General features: G+C 39.0%; 1 protein-coding gene across 13 annotated transcripts; it reads left to right on the top strand.

Annotated features, from left to right (window-relative positions):
- Positions 1-9,856: 9,856 nt before the first annotated feature.
- LOC112280249 (uncharacterized) lies at positions 9,857-16,412 on the top strand. Of its 13 annotated transcripts, none has more exons than XR_012217209.1 (8): positions 10,363-10,647; positions 10,948-12,305; positions 12,547-13,629; positions 13,800-13,982; positions 14,297-14,554; positions 14,938-15,472; positions 15,580-15,649; positions 15,863-16,412. XR_012217209.1 is itself a non-coding variant. In XM_024515535.2 (7 exons), the coding sequence occupies exons 2-6, from the start codon at positions 11,021-11,023 to the stop codon at positions 15,444-15,446; spliced, it is 3,318 nt and encodes a 1,105-aa protein (XP_024371303.1). In that variant the 5' UTR covers positions 9,857-9,996; positions 10,948-11,020; the 3' UTR covers positions 15,447-15,472; positions 15,863-16,412. The 13 variants fall into 13 exon arrangements, 9 of the variants coding, with proteins under 9 accessions (XP_024371303.1, XP_024371307.1, XP_073389010.1 ...); XR_016502099.1 differs by having other exon boundaries at positions 15,580-15,725; XR_016502098.1 differs by having other exon boundaries at positions 15,580-15,734.
- The last annotated feature ends 324 nt before the right edge of the window (positions 16,413-16,736 follow it).

Below are 16,736 nucleotides of genomic sequence, written 5' to 3'. Positions count from 1 at the left end.
CCCACTCCTACATAGCACAACTACTTCGCGAAAGGGCTGAAGCTGAAGCTGAGAAAAATGCTTGAATGGTTAAGAATATTGGGATATAACAGGGAGATTGACAATTGCAGCAATAAGCTTTACTATGGCATCCAGTGCAACTCAACAAATGGCTTCAAGAAGAAAAATCCATCTCAGCAGTGGCAAGAAACTGGAACTGGGGCAGTAGAGTTCCATTCACACTGCCACAAGCCTCAGGTTTCATGCCATCACAAGTTTCACTTGCAGACTCCTGGAATCAGTGGATTCTAGCTTAACCCGAAATTTTACCTAGTGTTTTTACGAGTAAGAAACTTACAATTGATAGCCAGAAACCATGTAAAATAGTTTGAACCCATGAAACAAAATAATATGATCTATACAAGCGACCCACAGCTGTTCACGTTGGATAAAGCAGCAAAAATCAGACCTTGCGGATCATAAGTTCGGCACAAAATCCCAAACTGGAAATGTATACATCCACGTGGGTTACAAAAATTGGACCACAACTGTCGAGAGACAATTCAACAGTGTCAAGATCGGGCGGCATTGCAAATTCGTGGAGATGGCGGCCACAATACCCGCTCTTCACTCTTCCACTTGCTTGGAAGCTGATGCAAGGTTGTCCTCAGAAAAACCTGTCACATTCTCTATCGGTAGAGTTCCATCTTCACCTTAAAAGAATCTTAAGACCCATTCATCGGAATCACTAATGCTCGGCTCCAGCGTAGATTAGGGCTAGGGTTTAAGAGAACGATTATCCACCTGCATAGGCTCTGCGAGTGTGTGTGTGTGTTGATCCGGTTGCGCTGCGATGGACAACTGCACTTAGTCATTGCAGAGGCAGTTGCGATCACCGTTCACTGGGTTAAATGTATCGCACACCTTCACTTGCAAGGCTGCAGGTGTTCGATCTCGTAGAACCACCGACACTTCACACTTACGAAACCGTCCTTGCAACTGATGCTTAGGAACGTTCGAATAAGATGCCGATTGTCGACGATTCAGGGACGGTCTACGTGGCTATTGTGTCAGTGATGATGGCAATGTTCGATACCTACACTACGTGTAATGTTCAGCACTGTAATTTGCAACTTTATTGATGTTAATGTGAAACATGATGATGGTGATAAGCATTACTATTTTGAAATTTAATTTAAGTGTTTCATTTATAACTTGGAAAAGAAAATTTATATAATAACTAGTTGAACCCATGACATTGTCAGGGAAAGTGTGCAAAGAATTAATTAATGTGATATCCTCTTTTGAGATAGAAGTGAATCATGTGTGGTTAGGGCCTTGTGAATATGTAAACTTAGTTCTATTAAGACCTTGTGAATTGCTGCATAATTCAACTTTTCGCTTCACTTTTGATGAAAATAATGAAACATCCGGCCAGTTTTTGTCTCCTCTAGTATATCCGGTTGATTTATCTCACTGAGTTGTTTTATGTAAGAGATTTTTTAGTGTCATGTAAGAACTATCAGTTTGATGGTGTAATAAGATGGGCACATTTTGCTAGCACTTCAAAACAGAAAATGTTTTCTTTGTTTTAATAAATATTCAAGTAATGTCAAACACTTCATTGAATGATTACTCAAATATTAAATATTAACTATTGAAAGAATTTTTAGTACATTTTTTCTTCACAAATTATATACAATTTATGATTGAGCAATACATAACAGTATGTCATATTTTGGGCATGAATGTTTTGGTACCCTTCTTGATTATTTTTGCATTTATTGGAGGTTTTTATTGGTTGTTTGAGAGTGGATGATAAAAAAAAAAAAAAAAAAAAAAAAAAAAACTAGTGGTTACAAAATATTTTATATTCTTAAATAAACCAATGAATAACTTTAGGGGATACCAAAATTATAGGTAATAATATACCAATTTATAATATAAATAAATATATTAATAATAAATATAAATAATATATAAACATATAAATATATAAATAATATAATATATAATATATAATAAGAAAAAAATAATATAATATAATAATAAAAAAACAAAAATAATCTAATAATATATTTGGTTTGCTAACCAAACTATTGAGATCATTAAATATAGCCTGCGCTCTCCATAATATTTACTGTAGACTACAATAATTACTGTAGCTACAATATTTAGAGTCTAGTGGAGAAGTACTGTTTATCCTCTCCTCTTTTCTCTTCTTGTATACGAGATACAACCAGATCAATAGAATTGTGTGTGTGAAGCTCTCTCTCCTTAGAAACCCTCTTGTGTGTATGACTTACTACTACTCTTATGTGTGTGTATGACTTACTATTACTCTCGTGTGTGTGTATGACTTACTACTACTCTTGTGTATGTGTATGACTTACTACTACTCTTGTGTGTGTGTATGACTTATTACTACTCTTGTATGTGTGTATGACTTACTACTACTCTTGTGTGTGTGTATGACTTATTACTACTCTTGTATGTGTGTATGACTTACTACTACTCTTGTGTGTGTGTATGACTTACTATTACTCTTGTGTCTTTCTAAACATTCTCAACACGTTATCAGCACGATTCTCTTCTACATATTATCACAATTTTTTGCTCTAGTCTTTGACTATTCAAACTTATTGCTACTCTTGCTCAGTGTCTGCTTCATGATTTTGTTCTTCTTGTTGGCCCCTCACACATTAGCTGCTTGCTTAGAGCACTTGTTCCACTCTTTGCCTTGCTTGCTCTGAATACTTGATCTAGCCCAACTCCACCCTCTGCTTGCTCCTTGCTCCCTGTTGCGCCTCGCGCCTGCCATCAAACTGTCGCCGAATTTGTCGCTGCCATCGCCGCCCTTATACCGCTGCCGTCGCTGTTGCCCGCCACTGCCGCCCACCGCTGCCCGCCGCCACCCGCCGCTGTTGTCTGCCGCTGCCATCCTGCCGCCCTACCGCTGCCTGCTGCCGCCATCTTATTGCTGTTCTACTGCCTTAATCTACAACTCTCTCTTTAAATATATATATATATATATATATATATATATATATGTTTGTTTATTTCAAGTTCAAGTTTATCATTTTATTTGACTTAATATTTTAAGGTACGTTTTACTCAACTTTTCTACTTGATCTTGTATTTTCTTTATAGATTTATTTATAATGAGTGCTTCAACATCTTCAACTGCTTCTACTATGGTTCCAATTATTACCAGTGCATCTCAACATTTTTAAGCTCTTTTATTTCTATCATTGACTGTAGATGGAAACAATTATCTATTATGGGCATAAATGGCAAAAGCAAATTTATTTGCAAAATAACTCTCGGATGTCATTATGTATGAAGAATCTCCTACAACAAGTATTTCTATATCTCTTTCTATTCGTTGGAAAGCACTTCTTCTCCTTCGTCGTCATCTTATACCTGCATTACAACATCAATATTTGGAAATGAAAGATCCTGCAGAACTTTGGAAGAATCTTAAATCTAGGTTTAATCATCAAAAGACCATTTTTCTTCGACATGCACGTCATAATTGGACACATTTACGTGTCTTGGATTTTTCAAATTTAAATGCTTTCAATAGTGAAATGTATAGTATTTTCTCACAATTACGATTATATAGACAAAGCATTTCTGAAGAAGAAATGATTGAGAAAACTCTCTCTATATTTCCTCTTGTATTTGCTATGCTTGCACAACAATACAGGAACATGAAATGTCAGAGTCATTCTGATCTCATGTCCTATCTACTTCTTGCAAAGAAGCAAAATGAGCTACTCTTGAGCAATGGGGAAGCTCGTCCTATTGGAACTACAGTTCCAAAATCTCATGCACTTAATATTTCAAAGTCTAAGAAGAAATTATATAAACATGGGAAACATGCTCATAAGTATCAAGGTAGTCATAGTCAAGACCATTTCTACCCATATATTAAGAATAAATGTTCTACTATTAATTATAGTAGAAAACAAAAATCAAAGATGCGTTCTTGCCATAAGTGTGGAATGATTGGACATTTAGCATATGCGTGCCATACTTTAGAATATTTTATTAAAATATTCCAAGAAAATAAGAATTACAAGGTGAGGCTCGTGAAGTTCATACCATGGATGTGTCCATGGATTCAATTGGTGTTGATGACTTAGAGGCTTATATGAATGATAGAACCTCTAATGATGAATCAAATGATGCTCTCATTTATTCTGCAACAACACATTCTATCTTGCGAGATAGACGATTTTTTATTGAAAAATCTTCAACTTGACAAACTAAAAGTATGATGACCATGGCTGGAGCAAATGCGTTTTGTTTCCAAGAGGGCACAACGATGGTAAAATTACCTATGGGTTCCATCATAAAATATAAACATGCGATGTTTGCACCTTCAGCACCTCGGAGTCTGATCAGCTACCGAAACGTGCGTATTAATGGTTATCACCTCTCGACCACCACTTTAAATAGAAAAGAGATTTTGGTTCTTGCAAAGAATCATAAAGTTGTTGAAAAAGCTTTTGCTATAGAAAATGGTTTATACCAAATTGTAATTCGGCCTTCCATTATATTTAATTTTGCATCATCTATCTCAGAGAGTCGTGTTTCTCTCTGGTATGGACGATTGGGACATCCAGAATCCACATTATTTAGAAAGATCATTCCATGTATAATTGGACACAATTTAAAGCTTATAGATGTAGACTTTATGGAATTATGTCGTGCATGCGTGCAAGGTAAAATGATTATTCGGCCTTCAATTTGGAAAGTTCCATAAGAATTACCACCAATGCTTGAATGATTGCATGGTGATATTTGTGGTCCTATTAATCCAATATCAGGACCATTTCGTTATTTTTTGGTCCTTGTTGATCCATCAGGTAAACAATCACATGTTTCATTATTATCAATTCGAAACATGGTGTTTGCCAATCTTATATCTATGCTTATTTGCTTTCGGGCACATTTTCTTGATTATCCTATAAAAACATTGCGTATGGATAATGCAAAAGAATTTGCATCAAAGTCTTTTGAAGACTATTATACTGCAATAGGAATCGAGTTGACATATTGTGTTCCATATGAACATGCTCAAAATGGACTTGCAGAGTCATTTATAAAGCGTATACAACTCATTACCTGGCTACTCTTCTTTCACGCAAATCTACCTGCATCTATGGGGGTCATGCAGTTTTACATGCTGCAGCATTAATATGCCTCCGCCTTTCTTCTCTTGAAATTGTTTCACGATATGAGCTCATTTCGGGTCGTGTTCCAAATGTATCTCACTTACGAATATTTGGTTGCCGTGCTTGGATTCCAGTATCAGAACCTTAATGGCATACCATTGGACCTCATCGACAAGAAGGCATATATGTTGGTTTTGATTTACCAAGCATTATTCGTATTGTTGATCTATTAACTGGCACATTATTACGTGCACGTTTGTAAAATTGCTGTTTTCAAGAAAATGTATTTCCATCTCTTTGAGGAGGAGTATCCAATCAACAAAGAAATAAAGTACTCATATTTAAAGCACCAGAAACATTTACAATGAATCTCGATCCTAGAACATCTTTGGCAGAAACTGAAGTTGCTAAGATTTTGTATTTAAAACGGATCGCGGATGAAACATTTGATGGCTTCAATGATACACCTAAAATTACAAAAGTTCCTATTAATGAGGCTCAAAATGCACCTGCTCAGATTCCAGTGCCATTGACTACAATACCTCAAGTTATAACAACAACAACTAAAAGAATTCGTGGACCACATAAGCAACCACGTAAGAAGAAAGCTATAAAATTAATTAATTCTGGTATTATTTCTCAAGAAATTGCCACTCATCTTGCAGGACTACCAATTCATGATGATATATCCATGCATAATGTACCTTCAATTCCTATGAAAAACAATCTTGGAATTGGAAGGAATAAGAACAAGTTGACTAAAGAATTATCTATTATGTATTATGCTACAAATGATATTTGGGACAGACCATCTATTACGATAGATGAATCATTTGCATATATGATTATAGAAGCCATTTCTTGCAAGGAAGATGATCCTGAACCTCAAACCATCGAAGAGGTGATGCATCGCTCAGATTGGTCAAAATAGAAAACTGCTATTGAAGATGAACATTCCTCTTTGCGTAAGAGGAAAGTCTTTGGTCCAATTGTAGACACTCTTACATCTTGTCCTGTGAGATATAAAATAGTATTAGTACACAAGTGAGATGCTTAAGGCCAAATAATCTGCTATAAAGCTCGTCTTGTTGCTCAAGGATTTACTCAACATTTTGGCATTGATTATGAATCCACATATTCTCCAATCATGGATTCAATTACATTTCGATATATTATTGGAATGACAGTTTATGCCACCCTTGAGATGCATCTGATGGATGTAGTAACTGCATATCTATATGGTTCTCTTGATGCAAATATTTATATGAAAGTTCCACTTGGCTTAGAAATAAGAACTCCAAATCAACCCACTCTAGGAAAATATCATGGTATTAAATTATGTAAGGCCTTGTATGGTTTAAAGCAATTTGGACGAATGTGGTATCAACATCTTCGAGATTATTTAATTACAAATAATTTTATAAGTGATCCACTAATCCCTTGTTTGTTTATCAAACGGGATAAAATTGGTTTTGTGATCATCGTTGTATATGTTGATGATCTTAACCTAGTGGGCACTACATCTGCATGTGTTACAGCTACAAACCTATTTATACGTGAATTTGAGATGAAAATCGTAGGAAAAATAACTTTCTGCATTGATCTTCAGATTATGCATCTTACACATGGTAGCATTTTTTTTTGCCAACTAACGTATATTAGACGAATCTTGCAAAGATTTAATATGATTGATGCTTATCCATTGTCCACACCAATGGTTGGACGTGGTCGTGATGGTCATGATCCATACCGTCCATGCGAGGAGGAGGATGAAATATTGGGAGACCAATATCCATACCTCACAACGGTTGGAGCACTTTTGTATTTAGCTACATCTACAAGACCTGATATTACATTTGCAGTTAGTGTTCTTGCAGGACATAGTGCACATCCAATACTACGACATTGGAATGTCATCAAACATTTATTACGTTATTTAAAAGGTACTGAAGACTTGGGATAATATTATACAAAATCTGCAGATCCAAAATTGGTTGGATATTGTGATGCAGGATATAAATCTGATATTGCAACAACTAAATCTCAAACAAGATATGTATTTTTAAGATATGGAGCTACAATATCATGGAAATCAGTGAAACAAAAAATAACTGCAACAACTCATCCAACCATGCAAAAATTATTGCCTTACATGAAGCATCTCGAGAATGTATTTGGTTGCAATCAATTGATAAATTCATTCAAACAACCTGTGGATTTTCATATGATGATTCTCCAACTATCTTGCATGAAGATAATAGTGCTTGTATTGCACAGATGCAAGTTGGTTTCATTAAAGGCAACAGGACAAAGCATATTGATCCAAAGTATTTTAGTTATACTCATGACTTGATTATTGATCAAGCACTTATAATTAAGAAAATTGAATCTACAAATAACCTTATTGATCTCTTCACCAAAGCTCTCCCATTAAGCAACCATTGTCGACTTACTTATGGCATTGGTATGCGGCGACTTGCTTTTCTTGAATATGAAAGTTAATGAGCTCTTGAAATAATTAAAGAAAATGATGTTGTACTCTTTTTCATTTATCTATGGTTTTGTCCTTAAATAAAATAAAGTTTTCCTAGATAAGGTTTTAATGAGGCAACAATTTTTGATCTTGCAAGATCACAGAAAAGTATAGATCATAATTCTATACAAATTTTATATTATGTAAATATTATGATGAGTGAGGAGGAGTGTTGAGATCATTAAATATAGCCAGCGCTCTCCATAATATTTACTGTAGACTATAGTAATTACCATAGCTACAATATTTAGAGTCTAGTGGAGAAGTACTGTTTATTCTCTACTCTTTTCTCTTCTTGTATACAAGACACAACTAGATCAATAGAATTGTGTGTGTGAAGCTCTCTCTCCTTAGAAACCCTCTTGTGTGTATGACTTACTATTACTCTTATGTGTGTGTATGACTTACTATTACTCTTGTGTGTGTGTATGACTTACTATTACTCTTGTGTGTGTATGACTTACTATTACTCTTGTGTCTTTCTAAACATTCTCAACACAGACTACTACATCAACTTTGAGAATCTGTAAAAAGGCTTGGTGTGTTAACTTTTTTCAAATTTATATTGAAAAGAAATAACTTTTACAGTCATCACTAAAATTTTCCCAAAATTTTTTGTAAGATATTTATTATTTTTTATAATTACATTTTTGAAATACTAAGTCATGAGTTCAAGCATTTTCATGCAATTCTCATGTCTGAATTCAAATGCTGAGATTTTCCTTTCTTCAAAAGTTAAGTGATAAGGCATCCCCCCCCCCGTTTATTTAATGTATTTACTGACTAAATTATTTGTGTATAAAAGCATACATATATTAATACATTAATACAATATCAATATACATATTATTTACCAGAAAATATATACTTAATTAACAACAAATTGTAACTCCTGATACGTACACTTAAAGCGAAACAAAAATCCTAAGTAAAATGTGGAAATAACCACTTCAAACAGCTACAGAAGCACTGACCTCTGATATGAATTATAATCCAAAGTTAGATTTTTCCTCAGAGCTAAAACATTTTACAGTGATTTGCATAAAAATGACCATCTATATCTACTTCCTGCTGGTACTAGAGCTTAGCATTTAAGAAAGAAAGGACAATAATAGTATGCTGTATAGTAGTATGTTAATGAGATTGTGATGAGAGCTACTATACATCTTGTGTAGGAAGTACAAATAGGCTTGTGCTTGTTTTTGTTTCATTGGCTCATGCTTCTATCCCCTTTTTATTCCCCCTGTAGGGGCCCATGCATTTTGTGTGCATGTTGGCCAAATGTTGATGAATCCAGTTGAATTATAGTTGAAGTCAGTGTTTCAGTCTAGGCAAGGAAACTTCCATACCACTGAAAAGGCCTGGAATTGGCCTAGAATATACTCTAGGGACCATCATGCTACTCAGATTTTTGTATAGGGACTTTAAAAATGTTGAAATGTTTGGGGTTTGTTTTAAAAAGTTGTTGATAAAAAATGAAAAAATGAAAAATAAAAAGTGAGGAATATCCCAACATAAGTCACTTTGGCATAAGTTTAAATTTATATTTGAAATGGTTACAGTTTAGGTCATAATTGGTAATTTTGAATAGTTGTTTATTCAGTTTTGAATACTGAGGGAATTTTATTTTAGGGTTTTATTTATTTTTATTTTTTATGGTTCCACAAAGATAGGGGACAAAATCATTCCCTTAGTGATCCATAAATTGGAACAGATGCATTAATGTCACCTAATTTAAGGATTGTGTAATCTCAAGTTGGTTTTAATACAAACTTGCACAGCAGAGGTTCAAACAAACCAATATTTCAACAACAAATAAATTTAAAGCTCAGGCACTAATCAAACCCACTAAAAGTTGGTATGGTCGCACTACTTGTAGAAACAAAGACCACGAGACCTACCGCCCAACATTGACGCTGGTGGTTCCACGATCCAATCACAAAACAGTATGGCCAATGGACCATACATACTATTAAAATATTAAGGCGTATATGAGATGAAGTCACTTTTTACGTTTACTTTTAAAGGAAAAAGTCAGGCAGGGGAACCCAGCGACTGGAAGGGTCAACAATCGCGTCAGTTGGAGGGGAAGGGGCACGACCGCTCGACGTGCGCCCCGTCCTCGGGGGATTTGATACCCTCTTGGTGGTCGGCGTCTGGCATTCGCTTTCGATCAGGCACTCATCGTCCTGCGGTCGGCGCCGCCGCACGCCGGTGAGAGTGGAGCCTCGTGCTGCGGAGCTCGTGTGAAGTGGGAGAGTCCCGCGACCTCGAGGACTAGTGGGATTCTCGTAGGCCGCGGTAGGAAAGTCGTTGTGATCGTTTGATCGGGGGAGTTCACGGCTGCGCATTTGGGTTTGGTCTTGTCGTTTCCCGATTTGGAGGTTTTTAATGCTTGTTTGGACGGAGATAGAGGCGGGCGGGCGTGAGAACGGTGTTGGGTCGTTGCTGCGTCGGGCTGACGTAATGTCATGAATGCGAAGGCGTGCAGGTGGACGAGGGGATAGTGGGTTCGACATTGCCGTCGCCTACGTGCGCAACTGAGCTTTGTGAAGGGGCTCTTGAGGAAATTTTTTGAGGGTAGGAGTGGTACGTGAGTGGGGACTGTGAGAGTGTGTGGGGGGGAGAGGCGATTAATGCGGGTGTAGGGTTAAGCGTGACGGGGTGGGGAGATTTAGTGTGTGTGTGGTGATGGAGTCGAGTTTGAGGATGACGGGGATGAGGTGTGGCGGTGCAATGGCAAGGGTTTGAGTTGCGTCGAGCACAGAGGATCACGACGCAGGATCTGTGGGTTGCTGCGGTACGGACAGAATCTCGTAGAGGGGTAGCTGGTTACACGACGTCGTTTCCTAGTGCGGGTGTTTGAGAGCTTCGTGTTGTACGAAGAAGATTGGTTCACACCACCGGGTTCTCAGTGCTTCAAAATTTGGTGGTAACAGCGTAGTGTCGAAGGTGAGAGTTGATGTCAAAGAGTAATGCCTTTTGGGATACGGTGGTGATCTTTCAGATGACGCAGCTGTGATTAAAGCTGGATTCTTTTTCGTCTTCACTAGTTATGTCTATTTACAACCTTGATCCCTGGAATTGAGAACATTGTGTGTTGAAATGGTATTTGCGTGAGAACCACGTACTTTAAGACAAAATTTTCTGAATTGGTTCTGCCCAGTTTTGTCAGGGTATCTGACGTAAAAGGTGCATTCTTTTTGCGGCCTTATGTTGATCCATTCGGCGTGCATTGTGTTTTCTGTACAGGTCGCTGAAGTGTGATGATGAAAGCTGTTTCTGGGTTTTTCTGGTCTGGACACTATTCATTTTAAATTCAAACATGAGTTTTCAAATCATGGAAAGAAAAATTGAAATCCCGGAGTTAAGTGAACACGATGATGATGAAACGTTGGAGGACGCCGACCCTGCAGTGCTAACATTGTCTTCTAGTGAGGCTTCGGAGAATTGGGAAAAGATAAGTGAAGATTGGGTTTCTCTGTTCCTAAACCCCGCCGTATTAGACGAGCATGCAAGACCTCTTCCTTCCGATCTTGAGAATTACTCGCAATTCGATTGTACTTCAAAAGAACCGAAGGATCATTTTTACCCTCAAGAGCTAGTGTCAGATTCTTTGTTACTCCACTCCACTGACGATCAATTGTCTTCCGATCTGGGGCTTGGAACCTCCACAAACGTCGTGGAAGATATCTTTGGGAAAGAGGATCCTTCCATCGGCGTTTCAGGACAACCAGATTTGATACATCCGAAAGGAGAGCCCCTTGGACACCATGATGCAGCAGAGACACATTTTCCTATCGCTCCCCACTCACATGTAACACAGGTAGCATACGCATCCACCCGTACGGAGGTGTATGTTTCAACATCTCCCGCGAGCAGCTTGACCCAGGTGAGTGGAGATTCAAGCTCAGGAATGGAGGTTGATTTATGGAAGGACAAAGAAACCGTCCCAGACTCGTCGATTACTCTTAAACGAGAATTAACTGAAGAGGTCTCATCTCATTCGGAGAGCCCAACGTCTCTGTCAAGTGTCACTGAAAGGGAAGGCGGGGCATCTGAAATGAAGGAGAAAAATCCTCAGAGTGATGAGCGAGGAGTAGGTTCTCGAGATGTGTCAGGCACAGGCTCCGCAGCTGGGGTGGCAACTCCTTCGGCTGCAGCGCAGTTGGCAACTTTCAGTGTGCGACAACTTCAGAATTTTGGTAACGTTATTAAAGTAGGTTTACTGGCAAGGCCTGGGGACAGGGGGGTAAATGTAGAGGACAGAGAAGAGTCTAACAAGCCTCTCATTCGGGAGAAATGTGAAATAGAGTCTGTCAAGATGCAAAATCAGGAGGTGTCGGAAGACCAGCAGAGCGATCAAAGTGATGCTGACAGAAAGGGGGAGGCTTGTGATGAGGATGACGAGAAACGACGTGCTCGGTTGATGCGGAATCGTGAGAGCGCTCAACTTTCTAGGCAAAGAAAAAAGGTTTATGTAGATGAGTTAGAGGGTAAACTACGAACTATGACAGCAACTGTCGCGGATCTTAATGCTACTATCAGTCATTTGACTGCAGAGAATTTAAATCTTCGGAGACAACTTGGATATTACTATCCAGCTCCAGGTTAAACCTCACCTTTTTTGTTTTCTTCCTATACGTAATTTAAGAAAGCATTTCTTTTGGTCTGTGTGCTTTACTTACCATAACATTTCGCTAAGAATTAACTAAATGGCGTTTAAGCTCTTTGTATTTTAAGCATGAAACCTAGTCTGGGTATAAAAGAATACATGTCTCGCTGTTTCACGGTTTCAAAGTTTGTATTTTACATTTTGTTACTCTTTAATGATCTTTTTGGATTTTCCAGGTGTTTGTCCACCAAGGCCGGGAATGCCAATGCAAGTGTTGCCTATGGGACCCTACCCTGGAATGGTCGCTGGCAGGCCAATGTATCTAGGTGGGCAAATGCCGCCTGTTCCAATCCCACGGATGAAAACACAGACTCCTGCCCGCAGTACAAAAAGAGCAAAGACAGGGGCGACGAACGAAGGCGGAGACAGAAAGCGGGTGAAATTAAAAGCTGCAGGTGCTGCGTCCGTAGCAGTTATGGGACTTCTCTGCGTGGCCATGTTGTTTGGCTCAGTTGACCCAGGTCTCAAAGGCTCCAGCGGAGTCAAAGATAACACGCGTGTGGGGAGCGTGCGAGTTGGGGCCCGTGTGCTTGCAAGCTGGGACGAAGCTGGTAATCCTCTGAATCACATAGGGGTTAGTTCGTGGGATAATGAACCTGGGTGGTTGCCATTACGTGAAGGAGAGTATGGTCCTGAACGAGAGGGAGTTCCAAGTATACACACACGACTAGCTTCTGAGAAACTACAATACGCGCCTGAGAAGTCGCAGATCCCAAAAACTGAACTGGAATTTTCAGCCCAACAATCAGTGCATGGAAACGAGACTCTTGGACTTTCCGCTGAGCAACGACGTCAACCACCGTCAGATTACTTCAGTTCCGGGAAAGCTCCATTACTGATGGGGAGTGAAATGGTTCCTTCCAATACAAGTCAATCGTTTGCCGCATCTGTATTTGTTCCTGGCGCCAATGGTCTTGTAAAAGTAGATGGGAATCTGATCATTCAAGCGATTATGGCCGGCGACAGAGCAGCAAAGAAGCAGTCTGAGAAAAAGAGCAAGAGTGTAGGGAAGAAGAAGGGAAAGAAGCAATCAGAAAAAACTATCTCTGAGGGTCAGGCAATGAAAGGTCTTTCCGTCAAAGTGTGGGACAATCTGGCTCCGAGTAAAGCCGAAGTTATACAGAATGCCACGACTGGACCTTTTGTAACTGCTAGACCTCTTCCAGGGAAAGTGAAGTCTGTTCTCGGAACGAACAATCCAGTTTCGCCAGTGCTTCATGGTGGAGCTTTGCAACAGTGGATGCTTGGTGGTCTTCATGGTACTAATTCTGTTTCCCTTTCGAAGATTTTCCACCTTATGCTTTGTGTCATCGATCTCGTTCTGTGGTCGCGGCTTCGTGTTTGTGTTATTCTTCGAGACTTGACTTGTGTTTCTGATCTGGATACTTGAGTAATGTTTGGTTTTGATACTCCTCTTGGGCTTTGTTAGACCCAGAGACAAGTTTTGTTGCAAGCGAACTGACCAAGATAATGTCACAATCACCTGCTGAGCAATCTGTAGATAACTTCAAAGCTGTAGCTGCCACCCAAGTAACTTTCTATAGTTTTATCCATTACGATGCGGCTTTCAGAAAGCCGTTACAGTCGGGGCTTTTTTCAAGCCTTTCCACAGGTGCAACTCAAGTTGTCGTGTGTGGAATTCATACCTGACCCAATTCCATTCTTTAGGTTCGCATTTGATGAGTTTAGATAGACGTAGTGTCTACACTATTTTAAAACTGAAGTGTGAATCCTTAATAGTGTTAGAGTCTCGGAGTGGTAGTCTATTGACTGAGACATAATCTTAATGCGCATTGTTCATGGCTGAACTTTTCTTTTTGTTCTTTTCTTTTCTTTTCCCGATATTTTGAGTACTGTTTGTCTACGAGGTATTTTTATTTCATCATGTTGTTTCAATCACTAATTTCACCTGGTTGACATATGAAGAGCCTAAAATTTGCCAAAGAAATATAAGTGACACCAAGGAGAGTATGCCTTCGCTGACGAGGAATGATAAAAGCTCTGGAGCCTCGATTCTTGTTCAAACTAACTTGCCACCTTTGACTTGTAATAAGCTCCTTCATAGAAAAGCTCATGACAAGGATACTTGCTGTGTGCCTACACTTGGTAATCTACATTGGGCAGCAGCTGCTGCGAGCACTGAAATAGCAACAGCTGAATCTCGACAATGCCTTTCTGCTGATCGTAGACTCTATAACCTTAGCGCTGCCTATTGATTTGTGAATGCCTATCTTGAGTCTTGTATTCCCCAGTAGAGGGCTCCGGATTGCTCATGATGCTTCTCAGAACATTCTTAGGTTGCAAATAATGTGGTAGGATTTCTTCGAGTCTTCTATGACTACTTGCTTATGCTTGTTTGGATTCCTGTGATATAAGATCATGTAGTGCTGGTAAGTCGTTAGGCTGTCTATCCTATGCGATCGTTTTCTATATGATTTCAATTCAAATGGTATTGGTTGGCAGTTGACATGTTTAGGCACCCTTGAATATTCGAATTTGAATCTTTCGGTCTGTACATGTGTGTCATCCAGGATATAATCACTCAGACACATTCTTTTATCTGGCAGGGCCTGTACTTAACACAGGTATGTGCACGGAGCTTTTCCAGTTTGACACAGCAGCAGCTGCTAGTTCAGCAGGGCAAGCCTCCACTTCTGAAGCCAAGAACGTGGCAGAGTCAGTTGCAGCCAAAGCTGCACAGGGTAGTCCCCACAACATTACTTCTACACTGTCAGGTCCTATCGGACCTCGTAGCCGCCGGGATCCATTCGCAGTTCCCCTCCCCCCAGTGAATTCAAAGCCTCCAGCTAAAGGCGAAGGGCCCCGCAATGGAACGGATCCAAGGGTAGAGAATTTAGTTAGAGAGCAGCTGCACGGACAGAATCTGCGCGATGGAATTTCTAGCATGGTGGTGTCAGTAATGGCAGGACCCGAGGAGTACGGAGATAGTAGGAGAAAGGGGACCAAAGGGTTGTCTCGAATTTTTGTAGTGGTTCTCGTTGACAATCAGAAGTACGTTACGTACTCGTGCATTCTTCCTTCCGGTGGCCCTCAAGCTCATGTAGTTGCGGAGTGATACGCGGATAGGGCTTCAGTGGACAGGTGATCTTTCTCTACTTTGATCTGTATTGTCTATAGTCCACTATTATAGTCAAATTCCTCTCGATAGGTGTTTGGATTTGTTCTAATCAGTCATTCTGTAGTACTAGGTTTGCAGAACTTCCTCTTTGCAGATTTATGGCAGTTCAAAAATTTACGAAGAGGGAATTCTATAGTAGAGTACGATGGGGCTCACTATCACACTACCAAAAAACTTGAACTTCACAATTGGAAGCAGTCGTTGGTCATATGGGTGGTATCTGCAGTAAATTCATGTGACGTTACTAATTGTACCTGTTTGTTTGGATAGCCAATTTCGTCTTATTTTCTTACTAATCGAGTGGATACATTTTTGCTCTGCCATTGTTTAATGAATCGAGTTTTTGAATACAGGACGGTTACATGTATACAAGCGCTCAATGTTTCCTGTTCAGAATGCTTCAACTTCAAGCTCCACGTTTGTGCATATGTACAGTAAAGGTTACTGTACCTCACTCCACATTCAGTGTCTCAGCAATCAATACATTCTTTTGAGACTTGGACAGATGACAGGCCTGGACTCCACAACAGGCTCAATAGAATTCAGAGCTAACGAGCTCGTTTTCAATCTGTAGTGGAAACCTTCTTTAGATTTGCACTAATTAGTGTAGTTCAACATAGATCTGAAGTGATTAATTTGAACCTTGTTCAAATCAAACGGGAAGCTTGGAGGCTAGCGTCACCATTTGCATGCGTACACTGCCAAGAATAGAATTCAATGCATTGTGATGGTTTTGATCGTGGAGAGTTTTTGAGTTGGAACATGTAGGGATTACCAGGGTCTTCTTGTCAGAGAATATTTTCCTTTTAACCTTTAACCCATTTCCTACCATCCAGTGTATCACAGTAAATCATATCTTTTCATGATTCGGTTTTGGAAGCAAGCTGAACCATTCTTCCGCAAGTGACTCTGAATTGAGTTTTTGATCCTGAGTAAAGTGCACTAATGAAACATACTCTGTTATATGCATCCTCTAGAATTTGAAATGTTTAGGAAACTTATTTCTATGAAAGAGTTATTTAACATATAAATTATTTTGTTATGTTTTTGTAAAAAGTTTCTTTTACTTAGATGGGACTTTAGTAGTATGCATTGTGCATTAAGATTTCAATACAATAATAAAGTAGAATCATTACACGATACTATCAATATTAAACCTTCTTGGAAATTAAATAAAACTAAATTCTATACCAAAATGAATGTTTGAAAAATCTAAAGCTTATTACA

Source organism: Physcomitrium patens, chromosome 3 (genome assembly GCF_059467195.1).
Source record: "Physcomitrium patens ecotype Gransden chromosome 3, ASM5946719v1, whole genome shotgun sequence".
Taxonomy (NCBI): domain Eukaryota; kingdom Viridiplantae; phylum Streptophyta; class Bryopsida; order Funariales; family Funariaceae; genus Physcomitrium; species Physcomitrium patens.
This window is presented reverse-complemented; position numbering and strand designations above follow the sequence as displayed.

Bases quoted from the DNA above. Each gene is read 5' to 3' on its own strand.
- LOC112280249 (XM_024515535.2), top strand. From the start codon at position 11,021: ATGAGTTTTCAAATCATGGAAAGAAAAATTGAAATCCCGGAGTTAAGT. The intron at 13,630-13,799 runs GTACTAATTCTG...GGGCTTTGTTAG, and splicing joins GATGCTTGGTGGTCTTCATG to ACCCAGAGACAAGTTTTGTT. The intron at 14,555-14,937 runs GTAGACTCTATA...TTTATCTGGCAG, and splicing joins ACAATGCCTTTCTGCTGATC to GGCCTGTACTTAACACAGGT.